Below are 22,470 nucleotides of genomic sequence, written 5' to 3' on the forward strand. Positions count from 1 at the left end.
TACAGTCACACTAAGTCGGCTTTAAGTAGGTTAAGTATGTCCCTCAGCATCAGTGCCTTTAAAATAAGAATTATATGACTTTCTTGATTATAAATAAATTTCTCGTGACCTCTCGCAGTAGAGCTCATATATGCTGCATCCCACATACACAGTATGAGCACCACGAATATGCCTTTTCTCATCAGTCATTTATTTCTCATAAGACCACAAACAGCCTATACACCTCAACACACCAAGGTGTTTTATGGAGGACATGGAGCAAGAGAGCTGAGCAAAGAGGAGTTTCCCTTTAAAACAAGCACTGAATTGTTAGGTTTGTGTGTGTGTGTGTGTTTGTGATATTAATGTGAATGTGTGACCAAAATGACTATTCATGATGCTCATTGTATCTAAGATTTGCCTGGAAATGTTTGTATTTTGCTGTAGCCAAACGTCCTGTTCATTAGCTAACAGCTTGATTAGAAACACTTCATATTATTGCTTAATCGGTTAATGAGGCCCAGACTGACCTCATTGTCTCTTGAGAAACTAAGGACCACACTAAAAACCCAGGGACAGAGAAAGCTCTTGCTGCCAGATGAGTAGGCAAAATTCAATAGTATAATTAACTAGTGTTAATTAACTTATTTTAATGAACGTGCAATGTTCTTAATTATGTTCTTTTTGAAATGTGAGGTCATGTGTGCAAAATCTCAGTACAGCCTGGACAAATCAGCTTCATTTACTGTTAACATATTCCACATAAAGAATTAGGTTAATGATAAAAAGCAACACTCACAAAAACATTATTATTTGAATGAAACAATCTATGCTGTTAAACAAAGGTCATTTAAAAAAAAGTTGTGACAACACACTACAAAGTTAAATGATAAATATTTTAGTATCTTTTACACACATGCACACGCAACCTCAATATAAAAGCTTCTCCAAAGGCAAAATAAATAAATCCAATTATTGAAAAGCTACTCAAAGTAATTCTAGGTTTTTTCACAGGAAGGTGAGGTCTTAATAATTGATTTCACATTTACTCATGTGTGTCACAGTGGGGATTATAAGATCATTGTTGCATGTAGAAGATAATGAGGCTTAAGGGAAAAATGCTTTGGAGGTGTTCCCTGATTGACAGGTGCCAAAGGCAGCCATGGTGGTTTTTAATGGTTCATCCCACCTGATCTTTTAGATGGTAGTAAGTATTAAACACAACTCTAAGGTTTACAATGTCCTTTGAGGAAAGTATTTTAGTTAAATATATGTACATAGAAATGCTGCATCAATAGATCTATTAGGATTTCGATCGGATATCTCTGGCATGTGTAAAGTTTTCAGTTTGACATGTCTGTCTCTGTTGGTTCTTACTCAGCCTTTGAGCTGGCCTTGGCAAAATTAGATGAATCAGATGTAGTTGAATCCATATCATCCCGATGGATGAAATCTAGAGGTTTGATCATTCCATGTTGCAGCTCCCTGGAAGATATAGCAAGTTGTTAGACTTCTATGACATATACATTTGTATATAATACCTTAGCCATATATAAGCACTTGAACAACAATCTAACAGATGACTTACATAACAGTAACTTTGTCATTCAAGTTTTGGTTCTCACAAAGTACACCATGTACAGCCAAGTCTGACAGTAAGTTGTAAACTCATTAAAAATAGGGTATACTGTACACTGAGCACAACAGTAGAGCTGACTGATCAAATATATATTTTCTGCAACGACAGAATGCAGCAGAAATCATGGTTTGCTTTTTCCTTACCCTGAAATCTGTTACACAACAGCTACACAGAGGAAAGTTAAAAGGGAGCCTTTGTGTCCACTCTTCTCCTGTCTCTTTTGCACTGCTCTGCTACATTTGTTGTGTCCCTGGAGATGTGATGTTATTAGCAAGACTTGAAGGAACAGTAAAGATTGCGTAACAAGGTCCACCCTAGAGCCGGGATTCCTAAACCACTGACATGTTTGCAGTAACATCAGGCTTTTTCCAAGTTTTAACACAGCACTGAAACTACACAGTAAAAACCCCTGTACCAAAGAATGCATCTGAATTTAGCTGCCTAGAAACTTGAGGACAGGTCTTCTAATGCTTTCTCTGTTTCACACAACATAGTTAAAAGGTGCAGGAATAGTGGAAAGTACCAGAACATTAAGGAACAGTTTAATAAAATGCTTGAATACAGGGTCCATGTCTAAATGACTTAAAACTTGAATATGAAATATACTTAATCCTATCAACCAGGATGCACATGACCTGACAAAAAAAAAAAAAAGACAACACAGCGGTGCACTTTGTAGGTACTGGACTATAAGTTTAAAATCTATACTTGATGCACAGCATACAGGGGTGAAATGGAATATTGAAAATGCCAAAACAGCAATGCACAAGTAAACAGCTGCCGTTTTTTTAACGGCACTTGTCTATTGTACTACAGAAACCTTTAGTTTTGCTGCAAAGTCAGAAGAAGTTTCAGCAGCAAGTGAATGCCAATAGCTGGTTTATGTACCACCTGGCTAATTAACACTGATGGGATACAGGTGTGATTAGAGCTGGCCAGTGCAAGCAAACCTGGAGCAAATAACAAGAACTAAGACAAGGGCAGAAGTGTATCAAAATAAAAGTCTTTAACAGGTAATGAGGAACCACAATATCCACACTGCCTCTAACTGTGTCAAAATGTAATCTAGAACACATGTAAAATAAAACTAAATCTCCCCCAAAAGCCCCAAAATTGATGCTGGCAGGTTTCACAAGTTAACAATTTGCAGCACTGCAAAACTGCAAACCTCAATGGTTTCTGTGACACTGGAAAGTACCTGCTACTTCTTGGGGAGAAGAAATGATGGCTCCAGATTCAAAATTGGGAGTTTCTTATTTCCCAAACAAACAAACAAAAAAAAAAAAAAAACAAAAAAAAGATTTTTTCATTTCTTGAAAAGCATCTTGTGGTCTATTTCTATTTTAGCAAATTAATCTTATTGTGTTTCAACCATCTAGGAAAATCAGATGAATGTAGATTATTCAAAATGATCAAAATACAGTTTCCATCTAATTTTGTAAATTGTTGTAATTACTAAATAACATACAAAACACACAACTGTTTAGCTGCAGTGCCAAGTTCTTTTCACCCAACATCTCAGTTTCAGACTCCACCTGAATAGAAATAGTCTATCTCTCACAATCTGAATGTGCACAATTGAAATGTGTTCTGAGAAAATGACATTAATGCAGAGTTATTTTCAATATACTGTTTCTATCTCACTTTAACTGTGGGTATCACAGAGAGCATCTGAGTTTAAGCCCTGGCAAATTCCTTCTTTCCTGTGATTCTGATAACCTGAATCTAAATCTGTCCCCCAGTCTCCTATCACACAGCTGCAATCCTTCAAGGGGTATGCATCAGTGTGTGTGTGTGTGTGTGTGTATCTATGTGTGCCTGTGGATACCAAAAGCTGTTTACACACTCATACTCGAGGGACCTGGCCTTCCTTGTATATCATTAAGTCATTTCATTTTAAAGAGTTTGATTTGGTTCAGGGTTAGGTGAGGTTAGCTTTAGGTTAAGTTAGGGTAAGGGTTAATGTTAGGCCAGTAGTGGTTATGATGAATGTGCGTTAGTCTCCAGGAAGTGAACATAAGTCAGTGTCAAATCCCCAAGACAACTGAAACAAATGTGGCTGTGTGTATGTGTACTTGTACATCTATGTTTATGAGGACCATTTTTGAGCATAATTCTATCAAAATGAGGAAATTTTTGGCAGGTCCTGTTTGAGGGTTAAGACTTGGTTTTAGGATTAACGTTAGAATATGACTGAGTGTTGAGTTTAAGTATTTAGTAACGATAGTAACGGTTAGGGTACAGTGCTAGGGAAGGCATTAGAGTTTGTGTTTTTTTCTCACTACTGTAATAAACTTGTATAAATGTGCATTTGCACTTGCCTACTTACATTATTAAATGGAGGAGTAAACACAACACTGGCGTGTGTTTAACACCAGCTGAAAATCAAACGATTCTTGGGCTTATCTCCTTACCACTCCCATTTTTTGTCTGCTGCAATAAATAAATACAGTGGTACAGAATGAACTTTGGCTAACCCAGACATACCAGGGACGGGCAATAAAATGCTTATACACATTCCACCTCACAGCCTGTGTATGGCAGCTTTGTGATTGTCTTGCTGCTAAATTAAACGGTTCCAACCTGACACTAAATGCAGCTAGACAGTGAGGAATAACAACCCACTGTGCTTGATGCTAACAATTTCTAGATAATGAAACAACAGCTGTGCTTGACTGAATACTGGTAGGACCATTTATTAATAGCATGCTGTCAATCTGTTACTTCTACTCATTCTTCCCTGTCTTCCATTGCTTTCTGTCTTTCCATCCCTCACTTCCTGCTGATGTAGAAGTTGGAAACCTGAATCATGCCATTCTGCTTGTTGCTGTTGGGCAGAGAAACCAGTGCATCAGTACAACAGCTCTACTCAGCAGCATAAGGATTATCACTATCTCACCTCATCTGATGGCAGGGGACCTGGATAGGCTTTTAAACTCTCTACATACCAAGACTGACTGGCTAAAATGTTATGCCATATAGAACTAAAGTATTTTGTGACTTATTTTCATAAAGTGTTATAAAATCTAATTTCAGTTAATTCCATTGTACGTCGATTAATACAAATATGGAGTGTTAAAAAATAAAATGCTCTGGTGTGTAGCAGCACAGTATATCTTTGATATAATCATATTTGCTGAAATTTCGACAGATTTTTGGGTGATTTGTTAGCTGTATCAGGTGACAAAAGAAAATAGGGAAAATTTAAAAAAAATGACAGGAAAAGAACAAAATACATGCTGCCTGAGGTCACATGAATCTGAACAAACAACTGCCTCTGGGTTAATGCTACTAATTCAATTGAAAAAAAGAGAACTGGCCAGCTTACCTATCGGTGATGCATATCAAATAGCATAATCTGCCACCACCCACATCTATTCTGCTTATTGCAAGACCAACAGAACACATCTGAGTATATGCACACATATAACACCTACACTTGTGGCTGCAGGCTGCTGAGGAAGTTGTCAATTTGGTTTTGTGACATGTCCCCATCCAGATGAGCCAAGTAGGTGTAGAGTTTGGCAAAGACGTTAAATGGGATCCTTGCAGCACCTCCCTCCTCATCTTCTGTCAGGATCTCACAAGCATATTTCAGAGAATTTATGAGGGTCTGAGAAAATGTATAGAACCAGACTGTAGGAGTTTGTTAAAAACAGACACGAAAAATACAATACCATGCATTCAGCACTCAAGGACAATCACGTCCTATTTTAGAATCACAAGCACACATGCACACACACTAGCTCACACGCTTTCCACAGAGCCTGAACAATGTACAACATGACTGCCCTCATGTGGTCAAAGAGTTCAACAGCGCCCTTCACAGCTGCATCATGATGTCCAGTCTACTGACACTGACCACATTTCATCTGCAATGTTTTGTATGCCTAAACATATTTTCTTTGATCTGTCTACCATTGTACCATTTTTAATCACATTGCTAAGTTTCACAGTTGAAGAATTTATCCAGTCATTCTTTCAAGAGCCTGGGTATCTCAAGGGAGAAGTCGGGATTGTAGTCTAAACACTAGAAGAACAAGAAATGCTCTATGAGAATCTCCAGCTGTTCTTGGACTCACAGTGGGCTTTAAGGCTCAAAGGAAGTGGTATAAAGTAGTATTGGCATTTATATCTGGCCTTATGTAACATCTCACCCCTCCTAGACTACTGCAGCCCAAGGCGAAAAACTCCATCCAGTTGACTTCTGAGCTGAAGCTGCCCAGCAACAGTAGGGTCTCCAGCTGATCCATGGGTAGGCACAGACCCTTCCATTTCTTCTGCAGTTCCACCTTGTTGCACGTTTCCGTCCTGGACAACTATGATTGGATGGAGGAAGCAGGGTGTTAGGAGAGTTGAAGAGAAAGAAATCCAGTTATCTAGTTTACCAGATGACAGAATAAACAGCAGAGGACGCTGGAGAATGCAGCAGCTATGGTTAGGGGTGATCTGTTTCATAGCAGAAGGTTTTTTAATTATGGGATACTTTTCTATATTGGACACCATGTCATTAAGACACAACAAGGATAAATACAGAAAAAAACAGCAGTTTATTCCTGCTCTAAGCTGGTAGATTCACAGTGTTAATGTCTCAAAACAACATTAACATTTTATATTAACGGTAGATTTGTGACCATTAACTTATCAGACTTGTATCTACTTTTAAAACTTTTTAACGTAAGATAGCAACCTAACAAAGTAAACAGTTTAAAAATTCTACAAAGTCAATCACTTTAATTATTCAACTATTTTAATGAATCTGCACACAGAGATTGTCCAAGGTGAGATAAAACAGGTTTATAATAAAATAAAACTTTAATTATCCACATTGAAACAGCACTGTAATATGCAAACATTACTATACATTATTTTTAATTCAACTGCGACAATTCGAAACTAAAACTGTTATGTGATCACATCCATGGGGTGTGGTCCTGCTACTGAGAAAATACCTGTTTGTGGAGAGTCTTAAGTAGACCTGGTGTCAGCCCAGTGTCTGTCTTCTGGGTGGCAACATTCATCTCTAGTCTGTCTTTGACAGGCAGACACTCTCCTTTAGACAGCGCACGAAAGTATCTGGACAAATACACATTATCAACACACACATATTATTAAACAATGTGTTTAGCTTCATCCCTTTTGCTGAACATGCCACATTTTGTGAGCATACCAATTGAATAAGTGATAAAAGGAGACTATGGGGGGAAAAAAGCCAAAGTTGGCATTACTTTAATGACTTTCACCAGTTGAATAAATCATCATGTAACGTACTGTTCTGTTTTTACTTTATCTACTATTCTCTATAGGGCATGCCATACCTTATCTTACTCAACAGTTTAAATAATATTTTCACTGAATTTAATGGTGACATGACTTTCAGCATCTCTGAAAGGCAAGATCCTGCTGTTGGTTTAATAGCACATAAACATCTCAGAGCCCACAAGACATTTTAGATGTTATTCTTTCACCATATGGTTCACTTCATAGTCATTTGCTATAAAATAAAATAGCACAGGATATCGCAGTCCTTCGGGGTACAAAAAACTGTGATATATTTAAATTCCATTCACACCTTTCAAAGTGCTTTTTATTTCTAGGAGAAAGTCAGACAGTTTAGTCAAACTGCTGCAGAAACATGGGAGCTCAAATTACAGCCTGTCACTGGAAAAAATAGGAGATGCCTCAGTTTCTGTACAGCAATTCTGCCTGGAGATAATGACTGTGATATTGTTTAAAAGCTACTGGAACAAAACACAATCATATGTATCCTCTACATCCGTCACCAGTGACAGAGATAAAGCCTTACGCCGCTGACCACAGCAGCAAATCTTTGGGCTGTGTACGGATGGCTGCTTTGGTGAAGTTTTTCAGGATGTCAGGCAGCTCAGGAGGGATGTTGATCTGCTGGGCACAGTACATTGTGTCTGGAAGAGGCATGGCTGCAATACAAAACATTGCAATATAGTCCAATTAGCCAATGAGCTCAACCAGAGAAAATAAAAAAAGTGGCACACTGCCAGATTAACATAAAAGCTCAGCTCCTGTTCTTTATACTTATATATCCAGTGTTTCTGTTTGATTTTCATCATTCATTTTCATCAATTTTACATATTGTCTTGTGAGAAATACAGAAAGAAAGCAAAATAACATTGCTGACTCTGGAATTAGCCACCCAAGACGTATGAATATGTTTTGTAAACTCCAAAAGAAGAAGCAAATCTAAGGATATAATGTTTGGTACAGGACAAGTTCAGTTAGGTGGGCTAACATTAGCTGGCTTTGTTCCCTGGCTGCAGGGTTGGAAAATAATAAAGTACATTTATTTAAATACTGTATTTCTGTACTACAAATGTGAGGTATTTGATCTTTACATATTTTCATTTTCTTGAACTTCCCTATATAAATTTTGCACTTACATCTAAAAATACACATTTTTAGATGTAAGAGTAACTATATTATTACACTGTAGCATTTCTACTTTTATTAGACGATCTGACTATCGTTATTTCTTCCACTTGCCCAGAGCTCAGAGATAAGAAAGCATTTCTGTTAAAACACCACTATTATGGTCCTAATGCTGCCGGTCTGAAGTTAGCAAATCAGTCAGCAGGCGTTTATCTGACTTAACAGTTAACTGCTAGAAAACCTGACGTATAAAACATCTTACCAGTATGCGGGGTAATGAGAATAATCCCACAAAGGTGTTTTGATAATGCGGGAGAGCAGCTCAAACAAGCCTGATGATCATTTCTGCCAAGCACTTCGCCTGTGTAACCACAGCAGCATCGTCGCATAGCAACAGTGCTCTTCTTTCGATTGTACGGGTGGTTGTAAAGCCGCATGGAGAGCACTACCGCCCTCTTGTGGTCAGAAGACGAGACGACAGCTATTTGAAGTGACTATTTTTAAGTGACGAACACAATCGTCAATAAATTCACTTATTAATCTTTCCAGCACCTAAAACAAACAGACAGGGTTGGGATAATCCTTGGAGCACAAACAATTAAGTAAGTAAGCTCAGTATAATTAAAGTAAATACATATTTGGTCTTATTAAAAGTTAAAAATTATTTGCTATCTTTAACACCTAGAATATAAACAACTCTCCATCTACCCAGAGAGCCTGCACGCTGTTGAGGTGTCTGGGTCTTTATGTGAACTAAAACACATCACCAATCTTGATTTATCTTGTATAACTATCAAGTTTTCTACTCCTGAAACAGAAACTAATTTCCCATTGTTTCTCAAAATTTCAAAACATGCCTAAAAATGCATTGTGCATATATGCTGTGAATAAGACTGATTCTCTTATCCTGCCATAAGTGGTCAAAACCAATCATGCAACCATGAATGTACCATTGAATTTTTGCAAACTAGATGACACATTTAGACAAGCAAAAGTTACACTCCAACCTATGTTACACACATTTATTGAAATGATGCCATAAAGCGGCAGAACTTTATTTTTAAATTTTATTATTAAACAGTTTCTTGAAAATGCAGGTTTGCACAGAAAGTGATTAAAAAATATCTCAGCCACCAGTATATGGTAACCAAACCGACATGGACAATTGAAAAAAAAAAAAGAAATCTTCCCAGGCACACTCAATGCTCAAGAAAAGTCAGCAACTATGACAGACTAGTAGACAAATTCATATTTGTGCAATAGGCGAACATGCACATTCACACAATCACTGTCAGGTCACATACACTGGCAAGTGCACGTTTATTCTAGCGCATATATAAATCTAGCTGAGTGGGGAGAATCTGCTTGTGAAATCCGATTTAAGATTCAACTAACTTAAAAGTCCAAAAATAATCATTAAGTAATGATAAGGACGGACTGTAGAAAACACAACGCAGGTTGTATGGAATAGATAAAGGACTATCCCGAGGTGCTAGATCCCTTTTACCCCTCCCCAGTTTCATCTCTGTCACCACTTGATACAAAAATAAAACTGTGCTTCCCCAAAAACCCACCCTGCACACTCTGCCTACAAAACTCTCTAGAATCAGACAACAGTCCCATTTATTTTATTTTATTTTTTGGACAAGGGCTGATCACCAATTTTTACCCCATAAGACTCATTCTTCTGTACTTTACCATGCCCTGAACAAGACTTGGGCCAAGTCATAATTTGAGAGGCATTGAAGTGCAGTTCTACGACTGACAGATTTGTGTAACACAATGGACCAACTGCACCGTCTCCCTCAAAGCGTAAGAACATATGTTTTGTGTAATATTCAGACAATAGCAAGTCCTGCAGATAATCAATTAGCAATTGATCCAGCTATGCCTATGGCTGGCATCCCCAAAAGCATTGCAGCGCTACAGAGTACATTGTGTAGGCGAATTGTCAGGCCATGCAAATGGGAAAACTCATGATTAAAATGAATAAACATTTGTAGCATTTCCAAACTGTCCACTGTATCGATTCAAAGTTGTTGAGTATGAGGACCCATGTAAATCTAAAGTTTCAATTTAACAGAGTAACATGTGAACATGGGCTTTTTGTATCAACTATTCACAATTAATACTGGCTGGAAGGACTTGGCCTGTTAGGATCAAATTAAATGGATTCTAATCTATGCAGCCCAGTGCACAACAAATCAGTGGTAGGTAGATAATTCTGGGTTGTCAGTGGCATTATCATTTTCACAATCTTTATTGATCATATACCTCTAAATGATTTTAAATAACTGATTCTGTTTCTGTTGATGTTTGACAGGTGTTTCCAATCATATCCAATACACTTATATGCTTTTGGGAGACCAGGCCTTATTCCCTGCTTCTATCTCTTGCCCCTTTTATTACCAGCAGGGGGCTTCTTGAGCTGGAGAAGGGGCCCTCCTGTGCCAAAACCAGCAGCAGGTGGATTAGACACACCAAAGGTCAGGCCAGCTGAGGGGTTGATGCCAGGGTTACTGAAGTTGAAGCCTGAGCTGCTGCTGCTACCAAAACCTAGAAAAGTCAAACAGGGAACATCATTTCAGAGGTTAGAGGAAAAAAATAGCAAATGAATATAAAAGGTAAAGATTTTGTTTTTTACTAAGTTGTGAATAGATTTTGTCTGTTGTATAATCCCTAAAATTCCCTTTCGCACAACTGTGCAAAACGCCACCAATACTAAAACACCAATGCTGTATGTAATGTGCATGTGCAGTGTATGTACCTGCACTTAGACTGCCTCCTGTGGGCTTTGTGGTGGAGGAGAATGCAAAAGAGGAGCCCCCAGTCCCCACCCCCCCAAATCCTGGGCCACCACCAAAACCTGTAGGAGAAAGTGACATGGAGGTCAGTTTGGCTAAGCACACAGCCTACACTAGGAACAAAATAAATGGGACAGTTATTCAATTACACACTTAGGCATTAGCAAACATGTATGCAAAACAAATGCCACAAACTAATCAGTAAACCACTACACAAAGTTTAACGCTTGACTGGAGACAGTCACAATAAATTAGACCCAGTAGAGAGCACAGCAAAGCAAGGCCAAAGGGAGAAAAATGACAATAATTTTATCATACACCAGCTACAAAAGAACACACCTACTTAGTGTGTGTTCATACCACTTGTTTCCACGTTGTCAAGTGGATTTGCTAGTTGACATACCGAGTTCAGTGACATACACATTATTTTAAACCAACAAACTGGTTGAATCTTTTGCCAAATTTCTTCTCAAAGAAATAATGCATCTTGTAACAAGGAAAAACAATCAGTGGCCTGAGGGAAGCATTTGCTCCCTTTTCTCGTGGTTTGAAGGCACCTGACCTTTTGCACAAGGAAGAACACAAAACAGCTGCCAATCTTTTGACTGCTTCATTCTCTCAGACACACACTCAACAAAAGGCTCACACAGACCTCAGATCTCAAACAAAAAGGCTGCTTAGCATTAAAAACTAGGAGGCATTGGGAACAGGTAAAGTGTGTAGGGGAGGGGTAAATACCTCCAAGGGTTGAAGAGCCCATGCTAGTACCCACTGCCGAGGCAAAGGGATTTCCAAACCCTGCCCCCAAGGGTGCCTGGGTCCCTAAGGCACAGAGAAAGCATATGCTTTACTCCTCTGAATGTGTTTTTTGTGTTGGGTAAAATAAATTATGTTCCAACTGCAGAAGAGGCTGGCACAAAGGAATGTTGTACGGTTTGTTATTTGGACTATTGTGCTAGAAAACTTTTTTTTTTTTTTTTTTAAATCTGAAATAAAGTTGGCTTTAATGTCAATTTACACAATCCTCCCATGGAGCGCTAGAAATATATCACTAAAGTATAACTGAAAAATCTGGCAGGGCATCATGCTTTTAAAAGTGCAATGTACAAATACACTGTATGTACTTCAGAAATCACGTAGTAAAACTACAACGTTCCAGCGAATCAGCAGTTAAAACCCTCTGGAGCCTGAAGGCCCAGTCTATGATGGACTTGAGAGGGTTAAAGTGCAGGAAAAAAAATGCTGCTAGTTCTTTCACTCAGAAACTTGTCTTTTTTCCTCTTAATTTTTTTTTTTTTTTAATTTTTTTTTGCAAGGCTTCCAATTAGTCTGCATGGTTAAATCAACTTCGGTCAAAAAGAAACAAGGACAACCGTTTCTTTGTTTGAAAATGGATTTATTGTCAATTTAATATGCAATTCCACTTACATAAAACACAAACAAGCAGTTTAGAACAGAACTGATTAATTGCTGCTACTGCATTTGACAAGTTTCCCAATTTTCAAGATTTCTGAGAGTGAATGAACTAGCATACACCAAAAAAAAAAATGCATCACACAATTATTGAATACAGCTTAAAAGGCACACCATATTGTATATTAAATATACTGTATTAATATTAACAGGCATTGGTTATAGAAGTTTAAAACACACTCACCTACAAGCAAAAGTACTAGAGATTTAGATAAGAAATGTGAATTTGCCATTTATATCTGCCTCTCACTGTAAACTGGTCAAAATAAAGGAAACTCACAAAATTTTAGTATTCCTGGTGAAGCCACTGTAGTCAAGTTTTGGGCCATCCTTCCAAGAGGAATTGATTGACTTTGCAGTTTGTGTTTAAACACTTTTGACCAGTGTGTTTTTTCACATAATGCCATCCAAAGTCTTGGTGGTTACTGCTTGCTTTTAGAACACAAAGGCTGCACCTGGGATCCACACATGTCCACAGGCTGCAAACACCTTTTTTTGTTGGCTCAAGTCTGAATTTGGTCAGGTGATTGGTTAGCATACTGGTCTATGTTCCATAGATATGTGTAGCTTGTCAGAGATAGCAAAGACCCAACCACCTCCCAAAACCACAACCTACAATAGAAGTACCCCCTGGATGTCACAAACAGAAAAAAAAAAAAAACACTACAAAGAATGCATAATGTAAGCGTATGATAGAGTCAAAAGAAAAATGATTCAGAACATGCAAAACAGTCTTGAAACAGCCAGCCAATCAAAAGACCAGTTGGCGACTTTCTCGATTTTAAACTAAACTGACCTCTTTTTGGGAACTGCTGCATTGAAGCCCAATATCACACAGAAAAAGAAAGGTCCTATATACAACTCAGAAATGTGAAGTTGAAGAACTCAGTTGAGCTGAGCACTATTGGTAAATGAGGGTGCATTTACTGTGCCAACCAAAAAAAAAAAAATTAAATAATTAAAAAAAAAAAAATCATTTTAATTCCTTCATTTCTGTTAAAATAAAAAAGGAGGTAAATGGGGTCACTCCTGCTGTTGTAAAAGCATTCAACGTAATACAGCAGTTGGTATTTGCATACATAGCACTTAATAGATACTGAGAGGACACTGAACTTACAGAAATAATGTTAAATGTCCACTATCACCTTTGAGGTTCAAACAACTTTGACAGACCAAAAAAATTATCATATAATTTTAAGGTAATTTTAAGTCAGTCTTGCACCAAGCACGGTGCAATGCAGAGATGTGGAAGACAATTATGTTTGAGTGTAAACTAAAGCAGACAACCTTAGAATATAACTAACAGGTGTCCAGCTCAGCCCAAAGCTATACCTCAGCCCTGCAAAAGTTGAATTGTTTAACCAAGGACTGAAATGTCCAAAGCAGCAGATTAGCAGTTAACACTCAGTTATTTCTTTAAAAAAAAAAAGACTCAATTAATTTGGGTCTACCCAGCACCACCAACTGTGCTGGAAAATAAACTTCAACCTCTGTACTCACTCTTCTGCCAAAAATGCTCCGCCTTGACAAGCATCTACATCAAGCACTAACATTTCATCACGAAACAGCAGGGAATAAATTCCCACACAATAAAGAGATGTGGACACACAACATGACCACACTCACCTGTTTCTTTTGGCACCTATGAATCTTACTGGTACTGAAGGACCAGTGTGAGCAGCAAAAGTCATTCTTCTGAACTACAAAAGAATTTGACACGGAAAAAATTTTCTACAGTCAAGAAACTTATCGAAAGGTCTATATAAATTACCACCAACTTGGATGAAAGACCTGAAATTATGCAACAGCACTTTAAAAATCTACATTTACACTGAACTGAAAGAAATGGTCCAGCCCTGTTACAGTGACAGTAGCCCTTGGGTGAAACAGCTTAAACCAAGTTAACAGTGGTATGGCCTCATACAACCAAACCAATGAAATGCATTGTAGTATAGAACATGTTTGATAATGCAGACTGTTTTTGTCACTGAATATTTTTTATATTGTCAATGAGACTAACAAATGTCGTTCTCCACAACACTTAATTGTAGACAAACACACTCAGCACACCGGTTCATTTAGAGAAGTAATAATCGACAAAGAACTGTGCTGGATCAGAAGGTTGTCTCACTTTCACATCAACGCCAAATAAGTGCAGTAATGGAAGTTTTCCATTTAGATTTACAGGTCAGATAATGAAATTGTTTCTTTTTTCAGTCCTGAGTCTTTTGGCACCTTTCACCTTATACTGAGGCACAAATCTGAACAAGCATGTAGGCACCAGAATCAACCACACCAACAAGTTTATGTATTAAACAAGAATCTGCCTAAAGCGCTACCCAGCTGCATGGTTAGTGTTATGTTTCTTGTGATGCTGGCCTACCTCCACTATGCCATTCCAGTTGTGGACTAAGTTACACACAAAAACAATAAAATAAAATAAATAAGTAAATAAATACAAAGGAGTCAGACATCCTGACATCATGATTAGGTTTTGTGAAATGTAGTACTGAATACTATAGGGTAGTCGCAATTTGGCTGGTAGGACTGCTAAATAGAAAATAGCAATCATGTAATTTACTACCGAGCTCTGGGGTTAGGAGATTTACAGTGAGTCATAAGCAGCAGTTTAAAAACAGTGCAATGCGGCTTTATAGACGGTTAGCATACCCAGAGCATATTGGGTTTCAATAAACAAATTACCAGAAATAAATTTGGCTTCATCTGAAATAAAAATGGAAGGCATCATCAAAGAACTATAACAGAAAGCAAGGTATGGTGCCTTTCATCACACAAGTAAATCTGCTCTACTGTGGCAAAATGATATTGAAGGTATTTGTTCTGCTAAGTGTGGTTAGCAGAACAAATAAGTAACAGATTGACAAAATACTCACAATCTTACTCAACACATATTTAAATAAGCCAGATACATATTTAGAAGTATGTATCTGCAGCTTCTCCATGTCCTTATAACCCAATAAAAGTATTTGAAGTTCAAATATTATTTTACTTAAACAAAATAATCCACATTCATTGTCTGGTTAACAGAACTGGTCTGGTAACAGTCTAAGCAGATTCAGTGATTTCTTTTTTTTTAGCAGCATAAAGTTGCAAATGAACCACAGGTTTCTATAATTTGATATGTGACTTTTTAAACCACCCTGCTATTGTATTCCAAATCCAATTAATAATATTGCTTTCTTAGATTGAATGAATCTATTACAATTTAGCTAACTTCAAAATAAAACAAAATCAGCTGAAAATGCTAATATATATAGCTTTTGCTCATTTTAAGTGGGTGCTCGCATATGCCATTAACAAGGTCCAAAAACCAAAGACTACAAAAAAGAATAAATGTGCTAATAACCATCTTGACACTACTCAAAGTTGTTTTAAATGTTTTATAAAAGTTCATCTGAGGCCTGAAATGACTGAAACGGTATGACTTGCTCCATTACATCGTCAGTTCAGTTTAATGATGTATTTTAAGGGATACATCTAAAAAAAATTTTCAAAAAGTAAACACTGCAAATGGAATAGTATGGCTCAGTTTATCTATCTGCTTGAGTTAGCTATTAATACTGTGTAATTTTTATTCATATATTTTTTCTTTACTATAAGATGGAAGGCTTCAGACCAGAATAATTGCTAAACTCAGTTATTAATTCTTGCTTCAAGAGTTCTTTGCTGATTTACCTTTCAGTTGTATTAAAGTATATATGCAGACTAATGTTACTTTGACAGTGTTGATTTCATATCCTACTGGTTTTGTGTGGATAATTCATCTGGCAGAAGTGTGCATGGTTTGAGATTGTGGGGGATCCTTTGTGTGCACACTGTTAGTATGTGCTATTTTTTTTTTCTTTAAATGTTATTTTTTGTATGTTTTTCTTTTGTTTCAGGACCCAACTAAAAAAGTGATTCATCTCACAGGGCTTTTACTACTCTAAATTTGAAATAAAGCATGGAAACTTAACTTCTATTCTTTAAAATATAGGACTGATGTTTAAAATACAAGCTATAGTAAGCCTTTAGTTTACTTATTTAGAGAAGAGTTTGTTGAAAATGTGGGTCTTGGCCTAGATTGGGCCTAACACTAGTAAGAGAAGCTGCTAAGTCAATGAACATGAGTGAGACAAATTACATTCTGTAGAGTCCTGTATTTTCTATAAAGCACGCTGTTGCCATTTGGCATCTGATCAACTGGCGGTTCCCTATATGGAGAAACCACATCACAGTTGGACAGAAGAAAGTAGGAATTATCTTAGGATAAATTTATTAAAATATTCAAGCACTAAATCCTAACTAAATCATTCAGAGAATGTTTGCTAAATATATCTAAAATCACACAACAATGTCTAATGCTTCTAACCCCATTACATAAACAACCTTCACTGAGTAGACTAATTCCAAGCATCTACTGAATAAAACTGATTTAAAAGCTTTGATCATAACTAAGATTCAAGTGAAAAAAGTATAGAAAACCTGGACTCGCTTCAGTTATATCACTTCTCCAATAACGTCAGCTCAGCCTCATACACCCGCTCTAGCATCTCATTAGTGAGGGTACAGGGAGAGAGAGAGAAAAAAGGTCAAGGGCTTGGTTACATCGCTAGTATTACTGAAGGTGTTCATATCAAATTTCCAAGTGTGCAGACCTGGCACCAACAATACCAGAACTTTGTGTTCAGAGCCATCTACAAAATGTCCTCACTCTGATACTGTAAGGCTCACTAAATACATGTCTGACCCTTTAACAGAGTCAGAGACAAGATGGTAAGGCAACACAAGGGTTTCCTATCAGAGATTAGCAACTGAATTTTCTCATCTCTCCCCCCCTCTCTCTTTTTAGGATCCTTTCATTGGAGAAAGTACAGACAATAGTTTGGCACCAGCTAAGGTTAGCTCTTAAAATGTCTTCATTTTTAAAGCATCTGGCCCCTTAAAAATTTCTTTACATTTTTTCCTCCTCCTGACCTGGAGTTGGCTGCTGTTGCTGGGTCAACGTGGCTGCCATGGCAACAGCTGCAGCGTTGGGCACACTGGAGAAGGGGGCAGGCCCAGTCGTGACTTGGAGCATACTCTGCCACTTTCTGTTAGATGCCCGCTTGGACTCAAAGACGTCTGTGGAGTCTTCCAGGAAGGCCCGACGATAGGAAAGGTATTGGTGTTTCAAGATCTACAAAACAAGGCATAACAGAGCCAAAGGCAGAAAGACACAAAAACATTTGTGATTAATTACAATAAAAGTCTCACACTGTTTAATTTAATAACTAATGAATTACTTTGCACATCACCCCAGATATGAATATACACATTTTCAAACAATGCCACGTTTTCCAACAAAGCTGGAGGTAGAGTACTTACCTTGACATTTTCATGAACCGACTGTAGCTGGGCAGCCTGTGCAACAAATGTTTGGTACAACTTCTGCATTGCCATGGTTAGGTCTAGGACAAGAAATAATGAGATCATAAGTCATAAAGACTTTTATGTTGCCACTTTACCTCTGTTGGTTTTTTAGACTTTGATTAGTGTGTAAATTAGCTCTAAACATCTCTACATTTTGTCAATGTTAATTAAATATATACATATCAATTAATGCTGACTTAAAACCTGGAAATAAGAAATATTGGCCCTACTAACCACAGTTGTATTAAATGTCAAGAAAAATGTCCTCTTACCATGAGGAGTGATGTGGGAGCCACTGCTCTGTGTTGTTAAATGGTTCTCCAGCTCTTCTATCTGCTGCCGGTACTGTTGCAGCTGCCCTTCAAACTGCTCTACCAGGCTGTGGAAATAACTAAACACAAAAATTACACATATTTTCTCATTGTTAAAAATATTAAGTGATACAGGTCAAGAACTACCACTACTAATAAAATGACTGTTAAACACCGTCATGTGTGACTTTCAACAAAAAATTGAGTTGAATGAAATATGACTGCATTTCTGCACAAACCCCTTTCATTTGCTTTGGTATCACTATATGACAGCTTGCTTACTCTGATGGAGCAGTGTTCTCGTGCTGAAGTCCAGGCGGAGTCTTTTGTGTGCGCAGGGCTATGTCAGCATTTTTCAGTTCCTTCAGAAAAAAAGAATAAAGCACTTCTATAAAAACAGAGTTTTTAAATTATCAGGGTCCCATTCCACTCCAAGAAATAATTTGCCATTTCCAGTTTGTGAGGTGTTGAGTAACAATTGACAATTTAAGTTTCATTCCAAGTACAATTTGAAACAACTACATTTGTCTCTGGTTACATCTTTGAGAAATATCCAGTGTTATACGTATATATATATTTACATATTAAGAACACATAAGATTATATGTCTTGTAAGTTTGCAACATGATGTATACTCCTGGTTTAACTGGCTGACCATTACTTATGTGTGTGTAAGAACTCATACTACTATTACCTGTGCTGTCTCCAGCTTCAGTTTGTCAATAGCCAGAGCCTGACGTTGCAGACCACTGGCACTGACAGACAGAAGCTGTTTGAGGTTCTTGATGTCATCCTGGACTTTGGAAATTGCCTTGGATGACATCCTGCTGATATCCTCCTGAACCTGTTTCTGCTCTTTCACAAATTTTCTATAAAAGATGGAAGAAGAACCATAAGATAATCAGTGACACTAAAAATGTTTTTTACTGATATTTTAAAAGACTATACGGTACTGTGCAAACGTTTTAGGCAGTTTAGAATCTTTCCACACACCATCAGGTGTCAGAATGAGTCCAGGTTCACTGTGCAGGACAATGAGGCAAGAAAAACCAGGAGTCCTGCAACAGACGGTCTGACCCTCAAAGAGCCCTGATCTGGGCAGTGTCGAGTCAGTCTGGGATAATATGAAGAGACAGAAACACTGGGACAGCCTGAATCTAGAGAAGAACTGCAGCAGCTTAATAGCAGCAGCTGCTGCAAATTGCCAGGTGAAACTGTGTGGATGTCAAAGCAAAGAGGAGAACTGCTGGTTTAAGGGCAAAGAGAAGTGCTGCAAATACTGATTTGATTTAGGTTTTGTTCCATTCACTGAATTTGGTGGGATGTTAATTTATACGTGAAAACACAATTCATGTAACTTATAATAAAGCATCCCCAGTGTATTTTTTGTACCTAAAACTTTTGCACAGTAATGTAAGAGACTTTTATAGCGAAGGGATTTATGTGTGTATATTTACAGCAATTTCGTGGAGTAATCACTAGCATTAGATGGTACTGTTGACTCAACTGAAGATAATAGTGAACTGCTGAAAAAGTAAAAGGTGCTTATGGTCACACTAAACTACAACTCTTAGTGTAACTAAAGTGAAAATGCCACACAAAAGAAAGAGCAATACTGCAGACTTCAAATTGCAGGTAAAGCCTGCAGCTGAAAAGCCTGGAGTGAGTATCAACATTCAGGCAACCCAAGAGGATACACCACTTCATCTCCCCCACCCTGACTGTTGTCACAGTAGTTTAACATAACTTAAAATAGATGAGTGAATTTCGTAAAGCACTTCTGCTTGTTTTTATGCCTAGCCTACATTCGTCAGTCTAATTTAGACTATAATCAGTATAACTAGAAACGCGATTTATAGCCTGGTAAGCACAATATTGCCCATTTACAAGCAACAAAAATATGTATTTTAATTACATGTCAACCATGGATTTTACATGTCACCCCTTGGCAAATCTCCTAGACACATCAATTAAATGTATATTTATAGAACATTGCCACACTCCACTTAATTAGTAGAAATATCTTCAGGACCACGATCCTTCCAACTATATTTAAAACGTACTAGTCAATGACCCACATCTCTTTTGGAATAACAGCATTACAGACAAAACAGGTTTTAACAGGTAGGTGATAAAATACTATGACAATACACACACACACAAACACTTACTGAAAGTTCTCAACATCCTGACAAATGACCGGGGGTAGGTTCTCATCTTTTAAAGCTTTGTTGTCCCTGAGGTAGAACAGAATTGCTGTTACTCATGCCTTCAACAAACTGAACAGTCCCTGATAGTCAAACATACATTAACAGAGCATGTAGCCACTAAATGCTGTTCAGTAAACACCTGCACTTTCTTACATTAATAGCATTACATTATATCATTGACAATTCCAGACAGTTGATCATTTAGTAAAGAACAATGTGTATCTTGATCATTAAGACGTACTGTGCATTAGCTCCAGATGATGTGTCACTCTTATTCTCAGAAGAAGTGCTGAAGTCAACTCCACCTAGACCAATACTGGGGGCAGGGGCTGCTGGTACTGATGTGGAAGCAGCTAACAGGGAACTTAGCGTTAACCCACCTCCTCCAAGAGTGGTCTGACCCAAATCTGCAATACCAAGTAAACACATATTTACAACATGAAGACTGAGAATATTTTCTAAAATAATCTTTAGTAATGAATCATAACCAAAACCAAAATATAAAACATGAACAGCCTCTCTGTCAACACACTATAGTATGTAAAGCCATCATGACTGTCTTATCCCTTTTCCAAAAGTAAAAATTATATTAATTATGTTTTCTCTGTAACAAGGCTTTCTGTTGCCTTTGCATACATTTCTTTGCCTTGATGCAAATTATAAAATGCTTTGTAATTGCGTTTAGCTCTCAGCACTGTCTGTCCTAACCCTGTACTGACTTCAACTCAAACCCCTTATCATTTTGTGACTAAGTCAGACTGCCACTTTGCATCATTAATATGTAGACACAGTGTTGCGCAGAAGAGTTCCCCACCTAGTGAAGGAACTGTTGAGGCTGCTGTGGTGTTTGGTGCAGCAACAAGACCAAGGGTAAAGCCAGTGGCTGCAGGCTGCTGTGGAGCTGTGGATGTTAGGACCGAACCAAATGTTAAACCTGCCCCAGGGGCTGGCAAGGAGGTTGTAGTGGTGGTGGTGAGGGAGAAGGGTGTTGCTGAGGCAGTGGGCTTGTTGAAGGCCAAACTGAAGCCGGTGGAGGCAGCAGTAGTGGCTGCGGTGCCTAAGAGAAAGCATAAACAAAACTACATTTTTTCCAAAAATCTTGCTTAAGAAACATTACAGGAACAGAAAAGAAAACATGTAAATTACAAAAAAATAATTATTTCAGCATGTCAGCAAATTTGCTTTGTATCTGTAAAGTATTATTACTTGAGGCAGGTGTGTTGAAAGCGAAACCTCCAGTAGTTTTCTGACCAAAGAGACTACCTCCTAGGCCAAGAGATGGGGTGCTATTTGTGGTGGAGACTGACGTGGGGGCTGTACCCAGAGCAGTCCCGAAAGAGAATCCACCAGTACTGGCCCCAGGTGCACTAAAGACGAAAAAGGGCAGCGAAAATCTTGATCTTGATGAAATTTTGATCTAACAATGACACAGTAACGAAATCTCTAAGAAAAACGTTTAAATCAATGTATCAATACATATCTCAAACACAGGAGTTAAACCTGGTAACGTCGATCAAAGTGAAAGTTGTAATCACGTAAAAAATTATTAAACTCTTTTGTTAGTTTTCTCTCGATAACGTTAATGTTACACGACAATGGTATAAAGCTGTTGACACTGGCTAACGCTAGGTTAACTGTGGCTATGCTAATGTTAGCTAAGTCGGCTATGTGAAATTGGTCTTTAGTTACCTAGTTACAGCCCCAAACGAGAATCCTCCACCGGTGTTGGTGGAACCAAGAGTTCCTGATCCGAAGTTAAAACCCGACATTATATTCTAAAAAACACACATTAAACAGCAGCGAGCTACTCGGACTAACATCTCATCACAGCTAACAGGCTAGTTAGCTTTGAAAGATCCCGCGGCTAAACCTACGGCCTCCTCTTTGCTCAAAACAAACGTAGACAAAAATGTCGCTTTTCCCCAAATTCGGGAACTCGTCAGCTAAAGGTCGTTGTTCTCGTTCCCTGCTGGCTTGTCCTAATTTGTTTAAAAAGTAGAAACATCCCAAGACGAAGTAACGCGTGGTGATACTCTCTTATTGCCCGCCTTGTGTTTGGGCATTTCTTCGACGCTACTTCTTCCTGTGCATTTTATTGCGGGTTGTCTACAGGCCTAAAGGAGCATTACCGCCACCTACTGGACTGGAGTCTAGAGTAGGTAGACTTAAAAAACTATTATCACTTAATAAATTTATTCATGCACTAAATTTTTCCCTCGAGATTCTGTAAAGTTGAT

At 37.9% G+C, this 22,470-nt stretch overlaps 2 protein-coding genes across 6 annotated transcripts; both read right to left on the reverse strand.

Annotated features, from left to right (window-relative positions):
* Positions 1-223: 223 nt before the first annotated feature.
* ropn1l (rhophilin associated tail protein 1-like) lies at positions 224-8,400 on the reverse strand. Its single transcript, XM_026292292.1, has 6 exons — positions 8,286-8,400; positions 7,425-7,557; positions 6,571-6,694; positions 5,776-5,937; positions 5,056-5,231; positions 224-1,464 (listed from the first exon to the last, which is right to left on the reverse strand). The coding sequence occupies exons 2-6, from the start codon at positions 7,553-7,555 to the stop codon at positions 1,353-1,355; spliced, it is 705 nt and encodes a 234-aa protein (XP_026148077.1). The 5' UTR covers positions 7,556-7,557; positions 8,286-8,400; the 3' UTR covers positions 224-1,352.
* A 673-nt stretch (positions 8,401-9,073) lies between these two features.
* nup58 (nucleoporin 58) lies at positions 9,074-22,310 on the reverse strand. 5 transcript variants are annotated; one of them, XM_026292178.2, is made up of 14 exons: positions 21,923-22,310; positions 21,440-21,600; positions 21,048-21,290; positions 20,475-20,640; positions 20,195-20,260; positions 18,718-18,892; positions 18,306-18,385; positions 17,985-18,103; positions 17,668-17,750; positions 17,278-17,479; positions 13,927-14,000; positions 11,566-11,649; positions 10,791-10,889; positions 10,439-10,579 (listed from the first exon to the last, which is right to left on the reverse strand). In XM_026292178.2, exons 1-13 carry the CDS (start codon positions 22,000-22,002, stop codon positions 10,797-10,799), a joined length of 1,626 nt encoding a protein of 541 aa, XP_026147963.1. In that variant the 5' UTR covers positions 22,003-22,310; the 3' UTR covers positions 10,439-10,579; positions 10,791-10,796. The 5 variants fall into 5 exon arrangements, with proteins under 5 accessions (XP_026147961.1, XP_026147962.1, XP_026147964.1 ...); XM_026292176.2 differs by lacking the exon at positions 13,927-14,000 and having other exon boundaries at positions 9,074-10,579; XM_026292177.2 differs by lacking the exons at positions 11,566-11,649; positions 13,927-14,000 and having other exon boundaries at positions 9,074-10,579; positions 21,923-22,309.
* Positions 22,311-22,470: the final 160 nt, after the last annotated feature.

Source organism: Mastacembelus armatus, chromosome 20 (genome assembly GCF_900324485.2).
Source record: "Mastacembelus armatus chromosome 20, fMasArm1.2, whole genome shotgun sequence".
Lineage (NCBI taxonomy): Eukaryota > Metazoa > Chordata > Actinopteri > Synbranchiformes > Mastacembelidae > Mastacembelus > Mastacembelus armatus.

Coding starts and splice junctions, on each gene's coding strand:
- ropn1l (XM_026292292.1), bottom strand. CDS start 7,555: ATGCCTCTTCCAGACACAATGTACTGTGCCCAGCAGATCAACATCCCT. Junction 5,232..5,775: donor GCTGCAGTAGTCTAGGAGGG/GTGAGATGTTAC, acceptor ACATTTTCTCAG/ACCCTCATAAATTCTCTGAA. Junction 1,465..5,055: donor AGCAGCCTGCAGCCACAAGT/GTAGGTGTTATA, acceptor TATATCTTCCAG/GGAGCTGCAACATGGAATGA.
- nup58 (XM_026292176.2), bottom strand. CDS start 22,002: ATGTCGGGTTTTAACTTCGGATCAGGAACTCTTGGTTCCACCAACACC. Junction 21,601..21,922: donor TCGTTTGGGGCTGTAACTAG/GTAACTAAAGAC, acceptor TTTCGTCTTTAG/TGCACCTGGGGCCAGTACTG. Junction 18,386..18,717: donor TGAAGCTGGAGACAGCACAG/GTAATAGTAGTA, acceptor TTTTTTCTGAAG/GAACTGAAAAATGCTGACAT.